This window comes from Heterocephalus glaber, unplaced genomic scaffold, assembly GCF_053883595.1.
Source record: "Heterocephalus glaber isolate CG9 unplaced genomic scaffold, H.glaber_assembly_v1.0 deba00000942, whole genome shotgun sequence".
Taxonomy (NCBI): domain Eukaryota; kingdom Metazoa; phylum Chordata; class Mammalia; order Rodentia; family Bathyergidae; genus Heterocephalus; species Heterocephalus glaber.
In genome coordinates, this window is record NW_028258174.1 from 2,338,463 (window position 1) to 2,356,659 (window position 18,197).

At 43.2% G+C, this 18,197-nt stretch overlaps 1 protein-coding gene across 4 annotated transcripts in view; it reads right to left on the reverse strand.

Moving 5' to 3' along the window:
- The window catches only part of Scml4 (Scm polycomb group protein like 4), a 112,488-nt gene that overhangs the window by 63,208 nt on the left and 31,083 nt on the right, over positions 1 to 18,197 (reverse strand). For 3 of the 4 annotated variants that reach the window (XM_087208719.1, XM_004855429.3, XM_021236868.2), the window contains exon 2: positions 1,911 to 2,125. The exons of the other annotated variant lie outside the window; for it this stretch is intronic. In XM_087208719.1, coding sequence (XP_087064845.1) covers positions 1,911 to 2,066 — 156 coding nt within the window. In that variant the 5' untranslated portion in view covers positions 2,067 to 2,125. The remainder of the gene's footprint in view (positions 1 to 1,910; positions 2,126 to 18,197) is intronic. 4 annotated transcript variants of the gene reach the window in all.

Genomic DNA, 18,197 nt, shown 5'->3' on the forward strand with positions numbered 1-18,197 from the left:
ATATTTCAGAATAAAAGAACATCCTTTAAGTGGAGTCATGTTAGCTTTATGAAGACTTCCCATGGTCTTTATATTTCTCATGTCATGGTGTGGAATTATTTGAGCACACTAAGCTCATGGTTTGAGAAGCTTCTAGAAGCTCTTGGCCTGAAATAATTTCTAAAAATAATAAATTTTTAATTATAAATAATATTTAATAATAAAGATTTAATAAATAATGAATAATTTTCATGTATTTTTCTAAATATATAGGAACAGGACACATCCCCCTAAAAAAAAGAACTGTGGTCTGTTGTTCCAAGAAAAGAAATTCTGTGAGGAAATGAGAACAGGCCTGCTTGCTTTGTGCAGGGCCTCTATTGTCAGCCAACCAACCCAAAAACTTTCGTCCTGGACGGAGGTGTCTCCGTGTGTCAAGAGCACTGAAAACTGTCCTACTTTAGAAGACAGGAAAATTTTTAAATCGAGTCCATTCCATGGAACAAATTTCCATTCTTTCTGGACCCAGAAATTCTGTGTCTGTTGGTAATTTTCATTTTTGGATCACAGCCCCCAGGGGAGCAGGAAGTGCGCCAAATAGAAGAGTGAAGTTTTCAGTATGTTTCTTTAGAGCCTGGACTTGCTCCCTGGGTCTATAAACAGAAGGGCTGCCCTGCTCCAGCCCTTCAGATGCAATTCCCAGATGCCAGCAATGGCCCAGGTACTGAGAGGGTGACAGGTGCCCTAGGGCCCCTTTAGAGACACAATTCTGAAGCTGACATTCCAGGAACAAAGAAAGTTGCCTTTATTAGAAAAATAACCAGTGACAGAAGACGTCACCTCATGAGCAGCCCGAGTAAAAGCTTTTCATAAAACTAAAACCAATGACTCCAAAATAACTTTGAGTAACCAACCTTCCTTCTACTGTTTTGTACTTTCTCAAATTTGAAAGAACTGGGAGAACCAAAAGGATAAAGATTAAATTCATTATTGACTCCTCCAGAAGCTTTTTCTGCAGACCTGAAATAAGTGCCATACATTTTTCTAAATATGTGAGTATTCATTGCCAATTTACATTTTGGTGACAGTATTCAAGTCTTTAGAGGGAGCCACCAAACATGATTTCAAGAAAAATAAGTGGAAGAAAACTTCTGAAACACATTTCCCAATGCCTGAACGACTTGTACAGAACAAGATTCATACTCTTTCTCCTCTAGTAGCCCCTTTGGAACTCATCTTAGGGAACAAGCTGCCTGGGTTTGGGTTGGTTTGGGTTGACTGCAGTTACATCAGAGGCTTAATTCTCCACCCTTGAACTCTCTAAATCATTGTTAATTCCTAAAAGGCTCACAGAATTTTAGTTTTGCTCCATCTGCTTCCCTGCAGCCAAACTTGAAGTCAGGACCTTTTATAAGTGGGAAACTCTGAATGAGCACCCTGGGATTTCCTCCAGTTGGAGAGTTGAGGCTGTGCTCTTGGGAAGACTGTTCTGTGGCCTTTGATGCTACGTCATTCATTTTATGTATTAATTATTCATTTCAGTATCTTGGCAGCATTATCTGCTTTTGCTGAAGTGAATGACCAAGGAGCTGTGGAAAGTGACTTCAAAGCCGCCCTGGTAAGAACAGGAAAAAGCTCGACATGTGAAGCACTAATTGCGCGAGGTTTAATATCGTGTGTTTAGCTATGACCCCCAAATCTGCTCGCCTCACAGCCTCCCCATCTGGTGTAATTTGCTTTCTCCTCTCGCAGAAATGCACACGACCGCACGCACCATAACAATGGGACCTCGGCCACAGCTTCACCAAGAGCGACTCCTTTCCCCTGTGTTTGCCAGGCTCCTCCTCTTTCCGCACAGGCTGCCCTGGGTTCTGCCTCCCCGCGAGTCCCAGCCTAGCAGCACTTTGGAGAAGGTGGTGAGGGAGCCGTACCTTGTGTCCCCGTTTCCGCCCTCTTTTCCTTGGGATCTTCACAGCTGGTAGGGAAGCAGCAGAAGCGGAGAAAAGGCCGGGACCTGGCATCTTCCTAGGCGTGGAGTGGAGCGGCGGCCGCCCTCGCTTCCTCCCCGCGACCCCCTGGGCCTGCATCTCGGCGGGTGCCAGTCTTACAGAGTGCTGTGACAGAGCGCTCACAGGCAGAGGAGGTGCTAAGAACGAGTCCAGACAAAAAAGAAAACACAAACAGAAGTGTTTGTTTGGTGTGCAAGGCCAACGCAGATCTGCTTTGGTGACCTGGGAGCTATCTACCCCCTACAGGAGCGAAAGCCCATCCCGGGGAGAGCCAGGCACCACCGGAGCGCTAGCAGTGCTCTTGGGCCCTGGTGTTCTTTCAAGGACAGTAACTTTCCAGGGGCTGGAGGGAGGAGGGGAAGGTACTGGCTGGGCGGAGAAGGCAGTAGATTCCTGGCTCCCAAAGACTGATGTCACCTGCAAGATGACATCTTTGTGTCTCAGCTTCTCCGTTCAACTTTGGACTATTTTGATAATTGTATTCAATAAACATAGCCATTCTTCATATTTACTCCTTTCTCTTTCAATGAATTATATATTATTATGACTTCTTTTTCCCTTGAAAGAAATTTAACAGCATAAATCAATTGTATTTAAAGTTGATGAAGTCCCTCCATCAAAATGCAGACAGATTTTTATATAGAGGTGTTCGTTTAAATCTTAGAATTGCAAAAATAAATTAGATAGAACCCAAATAAGCAATAAAGGAATCGTTAATATATCCAAAGAATTAAAAAAAATCAACCAGCTAAAAGCCATTAGCAACATTCTTAGCATAAGATGACGTTGAGTGAAAGAAACATTTCAAATTGTGCATAAGAATGATCTCAACCATGTAAAACTTTATATGATTAAAAAAAAGTGGACAGACACATGCTAAAATGTCACTCAGGAAAAAAGAGTGGGGCTGTGAGCAATTGTTCTCCACATACAATCCTACATACAGATCCCTCACATGCTGTAATAGTCTTGGCAAAGCACTGAAAATATTTCTTATGCAGAAACGCCTAGATGCTGAAGCAAGGGGCAACTGAGCATCCCTAACCCAGAGAATGTAGTGTCATGAACTCAGGGCTCAGATTTTCTGGAGTGTTAATGAATATAATGAGTGAGCAAGAGCTTTTGACTTTAATTCAAGGCTGAAGCTAGGGAATTAAAGTCATTTCTGAGGGTTAGTGAAACCTTCCAGGGAAAATGAGAGGCATTTGTTCAGAAGGTGCCAGGTGGATTTGACAAAGATTATGGAGCAGTCCACACACCCCGGCCTGGGCAACAGGCAGGAGTAGATTGCTTTCCCCAGGGAGGAAAATATTAAATAGTGGAAATTCTTAAAAAGATGACGGGGAAATTTAGAGTATCACTTACAGATTTAAAGTTACTTGTTCAGAACATTAGGCATCTTAGAGTAAATGAATTATGATCAGTGAACAGGAACTTATTAACATGCAAGCAAAAAAATTTTGTTCCCAGAATTAGAGTATTCTGCTGTGCTAATACCACAAAGATTCATTTTCAAAAAAGATGCTACCTTGGATACAAAATCAATATACAAAAAAACTATAGCATTTTTATATGCCAATAATGAACTTTCTGAGAAAGGAATCAAGAAAATAATCTCACTCACAATGCCATTATATATCTGTATCTATATCTATATCTGAGAGAATAAATCTAAATCTAACCAAGGATGTGAATGAAAAGCCTTCATACAGAAAATATAAAGAATTTTAAACAACCCTGCTAGGAATCTAATAAAAAATGGACAAATCATTTGAAAAGACAATTTTCAAAAAAAATAAAAATAACCAATGAATATATTTTAAATTGTTCAATATCTTTAGCCAGCAGGAAAATGCAAATCAAAACTACAATGAGATTCCTTCTCACTCCAGTTAGAATGGCTATTTAGAAAGAAAGAAAAGAGAAAAGAAAAGGAAAGAAAGAAAAACAGGAAAACAGACAAGTGTTATTGGTGGAAATGTAAATTAGTATAGCCATTATGGAAGACAGTACGGATCTTCCTCAAAAAACTAAAAGCAGAACTGTATGATGCAGCTGTCCCACTTCTGGGTAAATGTCCGAAGGAGTAATTAAGTCAGCACACAAAAGAGATAACCGCACTCCCACATTTGTTGCAGCACTGTTAACAGCCAAGCTATAGAATCAGCCTAGGTGCCTGTCAGCAGATAATGAATAAATAAAAGAAATGTGATATATATGTATTATGCAGCCATAAAAGAGAATGAAACCCTGTCATCTGTGGGAAAATGGATGGAACTGGAGGTCATCATGCTAAGCAAAATCATCCATATACAGAAAGCCAAGTATTACGTGTTTTCTCTCATATGCAAAAATAAACAAAAAGATGACTTGAAAGTAGAAGAAGGACTACTAGGGGCTGGGGGAAAAAAAACTAGAGGAGAAGTAGAGAAAGGGAGAGAGGGAAAGGATAGAAGGGAAAGCAGACAATGCATAACATGTGCCTGTATGGAAATATCACAGTAGATCCTATCAATTTGTACAACTAGTAAGTGTTAATAATTATAATGAAAAAATTTTAAAAGATTGCCCAAAATATTGAAGAACCAACAGAATTTATCAATAAAATTTTTGTTATGTGAAACTTGGTCTGAATTCCATCTTGATCTATTGTTACCAAGTTTCTCTGTCTTCATTATTACTTTACCTTTAAATATTGTGCAAACAGGAATTTTTCCTAGTGTAAAATATGTTTCTTTGCCTTTGTGGTTTGTCTGTAGTGAGTAGGTCAGCACCATATCCACGAATACTAACATAAAAAGTAAAAGAGAGAGTTGGGGATGCAGCTCAGTGGCACCACACCTGCCTGGCAACCACAAGGTCCTGAGTTCGATTCCTGATAACAGAAAAATGAAAGAAGAAACAATGAAAGAAAGGAAGAAAGAAAGAAAGAAAGAAAGAAAGAAAAGGGAAAGAGGAAGGAAAGGAGAAAGAAAGAGAAAGAAAATTCATTATCAGAGAAGGTGCTGAACCTCTTCCCTCTATTGTGAGAATGAGTGCTCTCAAAGGGTGAATTGGCTGAGTTCCCTTACAGTGAGTTGTAATGCTTTGCTGAGATGCTTCCTTGTAAAAGTCTTCTTATACATTTTGAAAAGTAAAGAAAGACCAGCAAATTAATCAACATAGCATCCTAAGAATTTTTAAACACAATATCCATTATATTTCTATGTACCAGTATCAAATCACAGAAAATGAAATTTAAATGTCAACAAAACATCCAATATAAGTAAAACTAACCAAAATTTTTATCATCTAAAATTAAACTTAATTTTCTAAAAAAATTTCATTATGTCAAAAATCTTTCAGGAGGGGACGGATCGGCTTTTACACTGGATTTTTTTGATTCCCCACTTCTCTTTCCCTCGTATGAGTAAAAGCCAGGATCTGCACTGCTTTCCTCTTCCTGCCTTCATAGCCATCCGTCTTGGAGATTGCAACGGTCCTTTCGGGGTAAATAAATCCGATAAACGAATTTCATGCTAATGGAGCCACAGTAAACTGTTTCCAGTAGGGTGCTCAGTACCTCAGCGGCTGGGGATACGGTGGAGACAGGAAGTCTCCCGCAGTCTCCCTGACTCACCACACCGGACTACTGTGTGTTTCATCCCCTGAGCGGGAATCTGCTCTTTATTACAAACATGGACAGTTATAAGTAATGGGATTGCTCAAGTGAGTAAGAAGGAAGTTACTTTAACAATTGGGGATTCTCTAAGTATCTCCTCAGAATAATTTAAAGAGTCTGAGACCAGGATGCAGCACGTTGCTGGACCTCTTGCCTAGAATGCATGGGTTCAATCCCCAGTAATGGGGAAGAAAAAAGTGTGGGGAAGCACTTATAAAGTGGTTCTTTCAACAACAAACTTACACATTCTGGAAAAGGTGGTGGCAAAAGTGCAGGTACCCCAAAGCCCCCCTTTCTAACACTAAGGCATGAACAAAAAAAGTAAAATTGACAAAGATAAATACTGAAAATACTGGAATGCAGTGAAAACAAGGCAGGTGGGATTTTGTCAAGGAGAACATCACTATGGAAGCACAATGAAATTGTTTCATAAGTTTAAAGAAAGCTTCAAACTAATAGAAAAAAATACTCAAATGTAAGAGGCTGCCTTAAGAAAAATTTTTAAACAAACATGAATTCTAATGAAAATATTGTATTCAGAAACAAAGAAAAAATATACAAGCATTTAGGCAGAACCAACAGATCATTTACAGTGGGAAAAAGAAGCAGGCTAGTTCTCTTCAGCCCCATGAGCTAGAAGATAATTCAGTCACAAACCCCCCTCTTTTCAGGTGTTTATATTTGCCACACTTCTGCTCATCACAGGGCCTTTGCATATGCAGCTGTATTTGCCTGGAATGCCCTTTGTTTCCCTCTGGTTTATTTCTCTCATTCTTCATCAGTTAGCTCAGGGAAGCTTGCCATGACCTCTCATTAGGGTTTCCTATGCTCAGAGTTACTCAGCTGTGATACAAACTTGCTGTAGTACATGACACTTGGACAAAAGAAGCCAATGGTAACATGCTGTGTCCTTTACCTAGGATTCATCTGTCATCTGCCAGCACCCATGACACTATTTGGTTGCAGAGAGGATGAAATCCCAGCTGTTCCCAGCTCTCCATACAGATTTAATTAAAAGTAGAAGGATTCAAATGAAGACAATATAATATTTTTTAGACGTTCTACTTAGGCGCTTAAGACTTGAAATAAACAAAAAAGATCATGCTATTATTGGACAGATGAATATTTCTAAAACATAATTTTTACCTAAACTATTTTATAAATTAAATGCAATCACACTAAAAGTTCAAACTAACTTTAGGAAGAGAATGGGCAGAACAAAAGCAAGTGAGGGAGATTTGCTTGCTGATGACTAAAATGTATTGTAAAACCACACCAATGACAGCAGTATAGTACAGGAGTAGCCACTGGGTCAATGAAAAAGTCGGTTCAGAAATTAGATATATAATAAATTCCCATTTAAAAAAATTGGAAACATTTCATATCGACATAGGCTTCTAGCAGAGTTGAGGGAAGTGAGACAGGAAAGTCACGAGGTACATCAGAGGTGGGCTTGCACCATGCACAGCAGAACAAGCTAAAATGCACAGGGCTGCTGATAAAAAGCTCCGAGCAGGTATGCTTCCGGGCTTGTGGACAACACGGGGGTCAACCAGACTGGAAACAGGGTCACTGCTTCCTGCTGTTCCTAAAAGCACTGTGAGTAGGTATGACCACATCTCTGGTCTCCACTGGATTCTAAATTCTTTCCTTCTATTAACTGCGTGGAATGGGCCCCTGACCCTGGTGTATTGGTCTTTCTCACTGTCCTTTCAAAGCACAACTGGACTCTTATGTTCTGGGTGCCATAATGAATTCCCTGTGTGCCAATGTCTTCAGTGTACTCTGCCAGAAACCTGATGCACACCTAATCCCACTGCTCTGCAGGCTATTAGGGCTCACATACAGTGAGGCTGTTTTGGTGATAAAGATGTACCCTGCACCTGTCTAAAATCCAGTCCTATCCAAGGTACCCTAGTCTTCCTGCTTCAGAGACCCTTTCTGCACACTTGGGTCTCCAGCTCCCTCAGCCCTTGTCACCTGACCACCACCTTCGTCAAGCACCAATGAAATGATGATTGACATAGCTTTCTCAGGTCTTCTGCATAGAAATGATTTCTGTTTGTTGCTGAGGCCGGAGGCCACGTTTCACACATCACTCTGCTCTTCACGGTGCTTGGTTCAGAAAGTACCCATGGTGCAGTGGCAACATCTCCACCCTGGAGCTCAGCCCTCTCACCTAGACAAACAACCCGTGGCTGTGGTACAACGTGTGCTTTCAAATTTTAAAATTCTGGGTAGAAATAGATTTATTTGGATAGAAATAGGTTCAGTATAATAGAACATTTCAAAGGTCAAGAAAACCATTTCATAAGAATTGGGACAGCTATATAATCTCATAAATCTGAGAAAATGAATTCCTTTAATACACATTTTTACCAGTTCTAACACTAAAATGTAGCCAATAGAAGCCAAAATGAGCACTCACATGCACTCAAATTCTGCTCTTTGATACTATTCTCCATATTTTACTTACACTATAAGTAAAACCAAGATTCTTTGGCGATAGACAATTTTATATCTTAGGTTAGATTAGCTTGCAATATCTGATTATTACCAGAATAAGGATGATTTTAAGGATATCAGGGAGAGAGTGAAGGGGACAAAGTAGCAAGTTGTAATAATTTATGAATCAATCATAAGAATGATAATAATGTGTTGAATTGAAATAATTGTAATTATTTTAATACAACAGGAAGTTGAATAGAATAAAATATAATTTATTTTTATTTTAGTAAGTGTAGAACAACTATGTATAGTTACTTAGTTCCATTAAGTACTAACATTCATTTGTCTCTGTATGTCTAAATAGAAAAGAATAAATACGAAGAAATTGTAACTATATCAACCTGTCCTGAAAAATGAGGTGACCCAGGGACAGAAGGGACTAACCAGGTAGAAAGAGGATTCAACAGAATGCGCCAAAGGATGAATCTAGCTGTGTGTGGTGGCATGTACATGTAATCCCAGGATTCTGGGAGGCTGAGGTAAGATGATTTTGAGTTTGAGTCCAGCCTGGGCAATTTAGTGACTTAGTGAGAACCTGTCTCACAAAAAAAAAAAAAAAAAAAAAAAAAAAAGGCTGGGGGTGTAGTTCAGTGTGAAGGCTCTGGGTTCAATCCCCAGTAATGCACACACATGCACAATGATGGATCTGCCAAATGTCTTTAGAGGAGTTGCAATGTGAAAATTTGTTCCTTCACCCTGTAGGAAGTGAAACTCTAAATGTGCATAGTAAATATAATGAGACTTCAAGATTCACTCTTCCTTCACAGGTAGAACTCTCACTCCATTGTCAGCTCTCTGGGTCCTCGTAAAGACGCTCTCCTGTGAGGGAAGACTCCAAATGCCTGCCAAACCCCTCCACCCTTGGCCGAGCCTACCAAGGCCCCCTCTCCCGACTCCAAATGTGGAACCTCTCCTGCCTCCATAAGGGCACAGCAGCCAAAGTGATAGAAAGCCAAGAGTCTTACACTTCAGGAGAAGGATGAAAGACATACAGACTGAGTAGGGAGAATAAGCACAGTGACATGGGAAAGCACCATCCATGCCGCAGGTTTGGAAACACATTAGGGCAGTTGACAGCATGGAGAGAGGCTCATCAGAGATGTGGAAAACTCACTAGCTGGGCCGCTGTTCAGCTACACCCTAAGTCCCCCTATTTTCTGGGGTCCGCCAGTCCCCTTAGCCTACCCAGGAAGGGAGAGAAGGCTTCTTCCAACCCCAGCACGGCCATGGGGGCCTGCTGGCCTAGAGCTGCCCCTTAGAAGGTACCTCAGAGGACAGGGGAAAGTGGGGGCCAGGCCCAGGAGGGACTGGTCATGCCACCTCATTTCAGGTGGGCCTCCCTTCTTTTTAGATCAGTCCCCACACTCATGGGCCTTATACTTCACATGGCATCCGAGACTCTGGGTGTTGGCCTGGGGGACTGCTTCTCTCAGCGGTGCTCTAAACACAGGGGGCTGCCCCTTCTCACTACTTCCCCTGGGTCCTGTGACAGCTGGCTGCATTTGCTCCCTGAGAGGTGCTGGCCTCAGCTCACAGGGCGGGGGTGGCCATGGTGAAGCAGGGGATCCAGCATCTTCTCTTTGCTTTACTAGGTCTCCACCAGGAACTACCTCTCCTCTACCTCCAGCTTCTGCTGGACAGGCCCACAGGATCCCAGCCTCTGCTGGGTGACCTGACCCTGGCTTCTGCTATACCACCTCCTCTTTCTGGCCCTGGAGACTAGGGGTGGTGGCAACTGCAAGGACTATGGTTGAGTGCCCAGCCTGCTGTTTTGGCTTTTCCATCACTCCATGACCATCAACCTGAGCTAAAAATCCAATCCCTTACACACTAAAGAGATCCCCCAGCTAAACCCCAGCAGACATACATGGAAGGGACAGCAGCTGCCTGCCTTTTTGACAGGTCATTAATGACCAGGCAGAATGGGAAGCGTGCAAGAAAAGCTCCTCTGGGAATGTCCTGTCTTCCCGCTATCTGAAAGGATAGCCTTTCTGTGGCTATGCCCACAGATATGGCTACAGGCAAAATTCATGGTTTGTGAGAGGGGCCCTGGAGGTCAGAGAAAATGAGATGCTCTCTGCCAGTGACATAGTCAGCAGACTTATGGGTAAGGAAAAGCAGAAGGAACAACCCCCAGTATAAATACTGAAATTTACATAGTGGCATGCAAAGGATATTATCTTGTGGTCGTGAGCAAGACACATGCAGAAATTTATACATACAGTAGTCTCTTTATCCACAGGTGAGCTTTCTGGGGTTTCAGTTACCTGTGGTCAGCTGTGGTATGAAAATATTACTATAGTGCAGTGAGGAATAGATATTTTTCAGAAACAAGGGAGACCACATTCACATAACTTTTATTACAATACATGGTCATAGTTGTTTTGTTTTCTTATCACTTTTTATTAATCTCTTACTGTGCCAAATTTATAAATTAAATTTTGTCATAGGTAACTATGTATAGGAAAAGCATAGTATAGATATAGGGTTCAGTACTGCCCACAGTTTTAGGGTGATCTTAGAACATGCCCCCCATGGATAAGGGGGGGGGTCTACTGTATACATTTATAGATGTATAATGTAACCCTGGAGGTGTTTGTTGTTTTTCTTTTTTGGTACCGGGGATCAAACTCGGGACCTTGCACTTTCGAGGCAGGTATCGGAACCACTGAGCTAAATCCCCAGCCCTCTGGAAGTGTTTTTGAGATGGCAGCAATTGCATCTTACTGGGCTAAGGAGGGGAACTGGGGGTCTAGAAACTGAAGAAGGAACTTTTCTTGCATACTGTTTTGTAACTTTGGGGTATTGTATGTATTCAAAAAATAAAGCAGTGTCAATCAAGTCAATCTAAGTGAGAGACTCTGACATCTCCAGCTGTTGATCAGCTGCAACCAGCTGCAGTAGTGCTTAGGAAGTGGGTGGGGTCAAGCGCTCTGGACCCTGAAAAGATTACAAATCGAGAGCCAGTATGTGGGTGCTGCACTCACCATGTTCCTTGATTTGTGCAGCTGCACAGACCCGGGTGCCTAATAACCCCATAATTCAGCTGCCCAGACCAGCAACCAGTGCAGTGGGCATTTATAGCACCTGAGGCTCAGTTCTGGGTGCTAGTGGAAATGACCCCAGACCAAACTCCTCCGCTGTCTCTACCCATAACTAACTGATAGGTAGAAAAGTCATTTAACCATGCTGGGCCTCAACACCCTCGTCTGTGTAGGTTTAGATCTTCTAACTCTCCATCAAGCAAAGCTGCTAAAAGAGACAAAAAACCCTATTCAGACTCAGACTCATTTAGATAGGCAGCAAAAGCAAGGAAAACACGGACTCCACCCATGTGCACTGTCCCACAAGACAACACAGAAACAAAAGGGCCAAGAGGACTACAAATTTATTGGTGTGGCCCCTGTTGCTGAGAAGCTAATTCCATGGACTAGAGCCAAGCAGTTTCATTGCCTGCAGCTGTACCCTAAGGAGGGGGCCAGTAGAAAAGCTGCACCAAGGCAGCCATGGCATAATGACAGCCTCCTAGACAGTTAGGGAGGCAAGGGGCAAAGAATCTTAGAGCAGCTCCTCGCTAGTCACCCACTCTTTGCTCTGGAGGGATGACGTGACCTCCATGGGATGTGGAGGGTTCCATGGTGGAGCGAATCCCCTGTGCCCATCTCCTGCCTTTAAAGCTAAACACTTAGTAGAGGAAAACAGGTTCTCCAATGTGATATGGCAAGAGGACACTTTTAAGGTGAATTGTATTTTGAAGATGGGAACCAAAGAGGATGCTCAGAGAGAAGAGGTCCTGAGGTCTGAGGTTTTGGGGGACCATGGTCAGAGCTCACCAGGTCTTTGCAGCCTGGTACTCTCTTGTTCTGTCACTAGAGACAACTAAGCTGGAGGCTCCCTGCCTACAGCCCCTGGAGCCTCACTTCTCCTAATCCTAGCTCATTCTAGAGGTGGTAACAGGCTTGGACATAATGATGAGACTGGCCTGCTTCTGATCAGAAGCAAAGATACAACGATAACTCAAGGTTAAGAGTTGCATCACAACAGATCTCAGGAACTCCTAATCCCCCACCCCCCACAGATTTGTCTAAGGACATTATTTGATCTTTGCTCAACTTTTCAGAAGACAGTGTTATCTATCCCCTCTCTCCTACAAGCATGAATTTCTGCCCGGAATGTGAGTCAGATGACATGTCTAGTCCTTAGCTAGATCAAAAATAATCACCTTCAAAGACTTGTGTTCCTCAGAGAAGTGGTTTTCCTGAGGCTCCTTCTCCATAGCTTGGGCTGGAAATGGCCACATGGAATTTTTCTACTCTACATCCTTCCCTGTGCTGTGATTACAGCAGCTACAACATGTCATTCCATTTATTTGTATCCACATCTATCTCTTTCAACATACTTGAGACCTTGAAGAGGCTTTACATCTCAATCCATGTATCCCCCTGCCCCAGTTCAGTGTTTGCACATCTAAGGAACTTAGAAATTGCTCACCAAATGAACAGATGCATGGATGGATGGATGAATGAATGAATGAATGCCCAGTGATTTGTTCCTCTTCCAGGACTCCCCCCACTCCTCAGCACTGAGGTAGTAAGATCCAGCCCAGGGAGCACCCAGAAGGAAGCTCTCCCACCGCCATCCCAGGCTCCTAGGGCAGTGAAGCTCAGCTGGTCCCAGCACCTGGAAGGAAGCTCCCCGCCTCCATCCCAGGCTCCTTGGGCAGAGGGGGTGAGCCGGTCCCAGCACCCGGAAGGAAGCTCCCCTGCTGCCATCCCAAGCTCCTACGGCAGAGAAGGTGAGCTGCGTAGGCACCAGAAGCACCCCCCCGCCCTGTAGAAATGAGAAGACACATAAACAAGCCTCACAAACAGACTTCTGGATCACCTACAGCAACCCCAAAGGGAAATGAGATGGAACACTCTGATACTCAACCACCTGGACTCTCTGAACTGGCAACAAAAGAGGATCTGGGAAAAATGAAATCAGAAATAATTACTCAGATAACAGCAAAGATTTTGCTCATGGTGCAAGTCATGATTAATAAATCTACAGAGGACACAGATAAAAAAATAGAAGATCTGAGGAATATGATGGAATCCCAACATAGGAAACAAATGGAATCCATAAAACAGATACAAACAGATTTCAAGGAGATTAAAAACTCCATCGATAGTCTTCACAGTAGAATGAACCAATGTGAGGATAGCATTTCAGATATAGAAGATAAGACTGCAATTAATGAGGAGGAAAAGAAAAATTGCTTTAAAATTGTAAGGGAACACGAGAAATCAATCCAGCAGCTGCTAGACGATGCAAAGAAAAATAACAAGACTGATTGGAGTCAATGAAGAAACAGGAGAAAGTGCAGATGACATAAAAAACCTCTTCACAGAAGTGATGGCAGAAAACTTCCCAAGGAGGGGAAAAGAACTTGACATACAGATAAGTGAGGCATATAGGACTCCAGCTAGCCTTGATCAAAAAAAAATCTACACATAGGCATATAATAGGATTCCAGAAATCCAACAGAAGAACAAAATTCTACAAGCAGTGAGAGAAAAGAAACAAATCACATACAAAGGAAAGCCCATCAGAACCACAGCAGACTTCTCAACACAAACCCTCAAGGCAAGAAGAGCTTGGAGTGATGTATTTCAAGCCCTAAAGGAAAACAGTCTCCAACCCAGATTGATGTACCCTGCAAAACTATCTTTCAAAATGGATGGAGAAATAAGATACTTTCATGATAAAGAGCACCTCAGGAACTTCATGAATACCAAACCGGCACTCCAAAAAATTTTAGACAATACCCTAGGAAAAGACAATGAGGATCACAACCCCGGGAAACCCAGCAGAATGAATCCATTGGGCATGACAAATTAAACGCAAAGGGGGAGAATCCAACAAAAAGATCCAGCCCAGGACCTTTGTCCTTTATTTGTTAGAATTGGTCTCCAGGCTCAGAACTCCACCCGTGGAGTGCTTAATAGTCACTTTTCAACTAAAAGGTCACCCCAGCAAAGCAGTGCACCTCATGCTGCCAAAATAGGACTGTACTTGCTTTGTCTCTTTTATTCTTTCCAGTGGCTCTGAGATAGACATTATTGTCCTTAGATTACAGAGGAGGAGCTGAGGCCCAGAAGAGTTGCAAGAGATAACCTGAGTGGGCAGAACTCGGATTCCATCCCAAACTCTTTGCACAAATCCCTGCAGCTGTCTCCTTGGGTCAGCCCTGGATAGAATCCATGGAGCCAGCAACGGGGGACGAGAGGGAACTTGACCCTTCAACCATAGCTCCATGTCTCTGTCACCTACTAAATGAGAGCTGAGATGGTATAAGATGACCCAGTAACTAGTCACTAGGTGGCTGGATAGTAATTATTTAGTGAGTGCCCATGACACACACAGCTGATCCAGACATTATTTTTAGTACATGTTTGCAGTACATAATGATTACATTCCTTGTGGGGAGTTGGTACCCGTACATAACATATCTGAATTTTGTTATTGCCTTCCCCTGCCCCCCTTTTCAGATATTTTCTAAGATCGTTAGAGTGGGTGCAGACAGCGCTTGCTGGAAGGTGCTGGTCTCTGTCGAGGAGGCCACAGCTAGGGCCTGTCACTCTGGCCCTGAACCTGCATGTCAAGTGTAAGGAAAGGTACTTTGCAGGACCACACCTTTTTCTTTCCTTTTCAGCAAACCACAATTTCCTGTTTTGTTCTCTATTTATACTTTATTTACATTTAGTTTTGAGAAAGTGCTGGTGATTTGGTGTTTGGGTTGTTTCTAGTTCAATCTTTATAAAACAAACTTTCTTTTGAAGATGAAGTTTTGTGATATAAACCAACTGTAGACCTAGATTCTTTTCTAATATCTTGCTAAGAAATATCCTCAAAACTTCAACGATAAAGTAATAGGTTCAAATAACATCAATCACAACTCTCCAAGTCAGCACCTGAGTAGGAATCCACTTGCCAGTGTTGGGGATTTGTGAGTTCCTCCGAGAGAGGGCTTCCTTAGTCAGCAATCTTTCCAACACAAATATTTTACAGATTTTTTAGGTCCATAGTCATTTACCCTGAGTCCAGAAATGTGTGACTATGATATCCTCATTATGATACTCTTTGGAAAATACTAAAGTACCTAAGGTACTTAGTTAGAGTTATATAATGAGATGTAGCAACTTGAAGTTTGCCCCAGGGACCCCACTGGATAGAAAGAAATGCTGCCTTGGGCCCACAATGAGCAGGATACAGCAGGTGCCAGAAAATCAACACTGGAACCAAAGTCCTCACCTCCTGTGCAGGTCAAGCAAACATACATTTTAGAAGTGAAAGGCAAGAGAAAGTGCATAGTTACCTTAAAACTGATTCTAATCCTCTGTGTTTGGTAGCTGAAATCTTTGCTTCCTGAACAGACAAGGACTGTGTTTCTCCAGGGATCAGAAGAGCTGGCTTTGAGAATCAGTGAGCAGTAAGTGGAGTGGCAGAGTGGCCCTTGGGCTTCAGTGTTCTGAGCTGTCAAACAAATCCAGCATTTGCCAGGTCCATAGCACCAGGCTACAGTAAGAATCCCAGAGACAACAACCAGGAGAGACCTTGAGATCTACAGAGCCCTGTAGGATATAAATTACTGCTGTTCTCAAGCAATACTATGTTTTTGGTTCTCTTTGCAGAGAACAGAGTCAACAGAAACTCTTGTTCCCTGATCACCTTGTTTGTAGCATCTCAAAGGCAGCACACAACAGAACCATTTATTTGTACTTGTCAAACCAAAGAAACAAAACTAATGCACCCAGACACTGCCACACCCCTGGTATCTTCCTGCAGAGTTCGCAGTAGTCCTGTCTCCTGTGCAGATAATACCTGCCTTGTGAGGGTGAAGCTTCTAGCCATACTCTGGCACCAGAAGGGGTTTAGAGTTTTCTAGAAAGCTTGGGGGCTGAGAGGAGGGGCAGGTATAAGATGTCCACCACTGTCACCAGTCACGTCTGGACATGTAGTCGCTGCTTACCCACCTGCACTGCCCTCCTATTTCACCAAGCAGCATCCCTACAAGGACAGGGTGGGCAGGTTATTATCTCTCTGGCCGATGTCTCCATATGGCCACCCTCACACAGCCAGTTACTTTCTGGGCTTCAAAGGTACTACAAGACCAGGGCCAAAAAGCAAACTGATGGCCTTCAAAAGGAAAGCACTGGCCAGAAAAGGGCTATTCTCTTTTTCCCCTCACTCATTCCTGCAACCAACCAATGATATTTTCTGGTCATCTACTATAGTGCTAGGCATTGTGCAGAGTACTGGAGATGTGAAGATGAAGGCAGATGAGGCCTAACTCGCTCCCACGGGTCTCCTGGTATGCTGTGGTTTGCAGAGCTGAATCTTCCACATCCCGCACCATCAACACATAGGTTCTCCATCCGAAACACCCAGAATCACTTTGAGCCTGACATGCACATATAGGTCGCCCAAGCGGAAGCAGCCACTAGATGCACTCACTCTGCACAAGGACAGTCTCTGTAGACCAGCAGTGTGCCAGCCCATGGCAAAACTGCCAGGGTTACTTCAAGCTTCCTGATTGCAGAGCACCCCACCCACGGAAGGCAGAGATCAGAGTCCCCCTGTAGCAGACTCCTTCATCAGCTGTGTTACACTGGAGATAGCAGCACTTGGCTGAGTTCACTCCCAGTCAAGGTCAACTGACTTCAACTAAATTCCTCCCCTCTGAATTAACAGTGTGTTCTCTTCAGCACAGATATGCTTGTGCCCTCATTCTACAGACCTGGCTACTTGATACTTGTTATCAGCAGGTGTCCCAAGGCCTGCCCAGCTTCTCCCCTTCTCACACTGGATGTCCTGGGAGTCCTTTGTCTTTGCTGCCCAGAGCAGCTTAGATCAGTCCAGGACTCAGTTTCTCTCAAGTCTCTGTCTCTGTGTTTCTTTTAATTCCCACCTTCCTATCTCTCGGACGTTGCAGTGGCTTACAGGAGGCCAAGACCATTGTAGGGGTCTCTGGCAACTCCCGTTACCCTTCCCCTATACCCCCAGCCAGTCCACAACTCCCCTCACACCTGTGTCCCTTCACACCTGTGTCCCCACACTGCAGGTGCTGTCCCTGTACACAGCTACATGCAGGGCTCAACTCTCAGCACCAATCAAGCAACACTAGAGGAGGATAAATAAGCAAATTAATGAAACATGCATATGTTATTTTGCTAAATTCTCACTACAAGCCCTTAAGGCAAGAGTCACTATATGTCCCCATTATGCAGAAGATGAATCTGAACAATAAGTCAAACTTACACAGCTCACAGCTCAGGCGACTCCTGGTCTTGTCAGAAGTCACAAGGTAATGCCCACCCACTCTCCCTCCTCTAGCACCTGCTAACAAAATGTGAGTGGCTGAGATCCCATGAGAGCCACCTCCCAGGGCCTTTGTTTCCAGCAGGAGATGGGAGGTGTTGCATTTTAAAAGCTGGCTCTCCAAGCCACAAAGCCTAGAAGCAAAGTGCACACACACACACACACACACACACACACACACACACGCACGCACACACACCATGTCTGAGCTGGGTGAAAGCTTATGTGACCTCTCAGGCTTGGCTTACAGTGACTCCTCAGCCAGTATGATTTAACTGACTCAAACCAAAAGGCAGAAGAGTATGATGGCACACACTGTGATCCCAAACACTTGGGAGGCTGAGGCAGGAGGATCACAAGTTTGAGCCTAGTCTAGGATACATAGGAAGATATTGTCTCTAAATAAACAAACAAATAAATAAACAAAGGCAGGAAAGGACCAATGCAATGACTCAACTGTGGACTTTTACTTTTTGACTCTAAAGGAAAAATCAAAAAAGGAAAACTAAGGCCCCCTTTCCCCTGCTCCCTCTCTGGAGAGATAGCAGTCAGCAAATAGGGCCTTACTCAGTTATTTTCAAAGGTTTTTTCTCCTTTTCAGAGGTCTCCTGAGTCTGCACAACACCAGTTGAATCAATTCTTAATCGGCTCGCAGTTTACCTCCTGAACATCCGTAC